Raw genomic sequence first — 1,455 nt, 5'->3', positions numbered from 1 at the left:
CTACTTGCATAAAGGTAATCGCTTTCTTGCACTTTAAATCAGTTTTTAAGCTCGACTCAGACTCAAATCTAAGACCTTGTTATTTAAGACTCTATGTGCCTCAATAAGATCACTTAAACTTTCAATCCCTTTTGCAAATTTCTCATTGAAGCTCAAATGAGTTTTAGATTTTTCATGCTCTTTACTCAGAGAAACAATTTCTCCTTCAAGCCTTTCACAAGCTTGATATTTCTCACTGAGGTGATGATTTAGAGTTTCTTCAATCTTCTTAGCTTCTTCAATTTGTAGGAGCATACGTTTAATGGCTTCATCTTTGTCCTTAATAAACAATTCTTTCTGAGTTTTATTTTTCTTTCTCGTCCATTGAATATCTTCAAGAGCACTGACAAACTCTCCTTATAAGACAACATCAGCCTATTCTTCAAAGAATTAATATCTTCTACTTCCATATTGTCTATGGCCATGAGCATAAATTCCTTTGTAATTTCATTACCTTTGTCCTCATCTTAAGATTGGTTACCTTCAATTTCACAGGATCTTGCATCTTGGGTGTAGAAGATTTTGTTTTTAGCCTTCTTTCTATCCTTCTACACTTTTCTAAACTTCTCTCTAGGGTCATTTTATTTCTTCCCTTTTTTAGGACACTTGAAAGCATACTGACCAACTTTACCATTGTTAAAGCATTTAAAAGGTAGCTTACCTTTGTACTTGCTTGAGCCTCTCTTAAGCTTCCTCTTCTTGTAATTCACAACTTGAATCATCATGTTATTTCTATGGCTTCTTATCTAGTTTGAAGGCTAATGCCTTTGTTGTTGTATTTCCATTAGAAATTCACATCTTGTAGGCTATAAGAGTGCCATGTAGTTGATCCAGAGTGAGAGTATTCACATGTTTCATCTCTTCAATGGTTGAAACTTTAGGATTGAATCTCTCAATAAAGGATCTCAGCACATTTTCAACTACTATTGGCTCCTCTAATTTTTCATCAAGGCCTCTTATAGTGTTCACAACATTTTTAACTCTAAGAAAGTATTTAGCAATATATTCATCATCATGCATCTTCAAAGATTCAAATTTCATTCTAAAATATTGAAGTTTGGCTTGCTTTGCTTTACTATAACCTTCATAGAAATTACTCATCTTGTCCCAAATAGCTTTGGCAGTAGTGTAATCCATGACCTTAACTAGTTCTAATTCAGGGAGGCCAACAAGCAGAACATTCATAGCTTTAGCATTACATGTAAATTCTATCTTTTGATCTCTAGTAATCAAGGTTTGAGGCTTTTTATATTCTACATCCGTTGCATCCCATACATCATCTCAAAGTGATTGAATATATGTTTTCATTATGACTTTGCAAAACACATAGTTTGTCCCATTGAACATCAATACCTTATTGGTGTGTCCTCCTTCCTGATTTTCCATTTTCCTTGACTTTCTTCCAATTGTTAAACT

The 1,455-nt window shown here is 33.7% G+C and overlaps 1 protein-coding gene across 1 annotated transcript; it reads right to left on the bottom strand.

Annotated features, from left to right (window-relative positions):
* Positions 1 to 831: 831 nt before the first annotated feature.
* On the bottom strand, positions 832 to 1,224 carry LOC149218412 (uncharacterized). Its single transcript, XM_089386554.1, has one exon. It carries the CDS (start codon positions 1,222 to 1,224, stop codon positions 832 to 834), a length of 393 nt encoding a protein of 130 aa, XP_089242680.1.
* Positions 1,225 to 1,455: the final 231 nt, after the last annotated feature.

The sequence above is a fragment of the Pinus tabuliformis genome, chromosome Q (assembly GCF_031772625.1).
Source record: "Pinus tabuliformis cultivar Carrire ecotype Pingquan chromosome Q, CPIR1, whole genome shotgun sequence".
NCBI classification, from domain to species: Eukaryota; Viridiplantae; Streptophyta; class Pinopsida; order Pinales; family Pinaceae; genus Pinus; species Pinus tabuliformis.
This window is presented reverse-complemented; position numbering and strand designations above follow the sequence as displayed.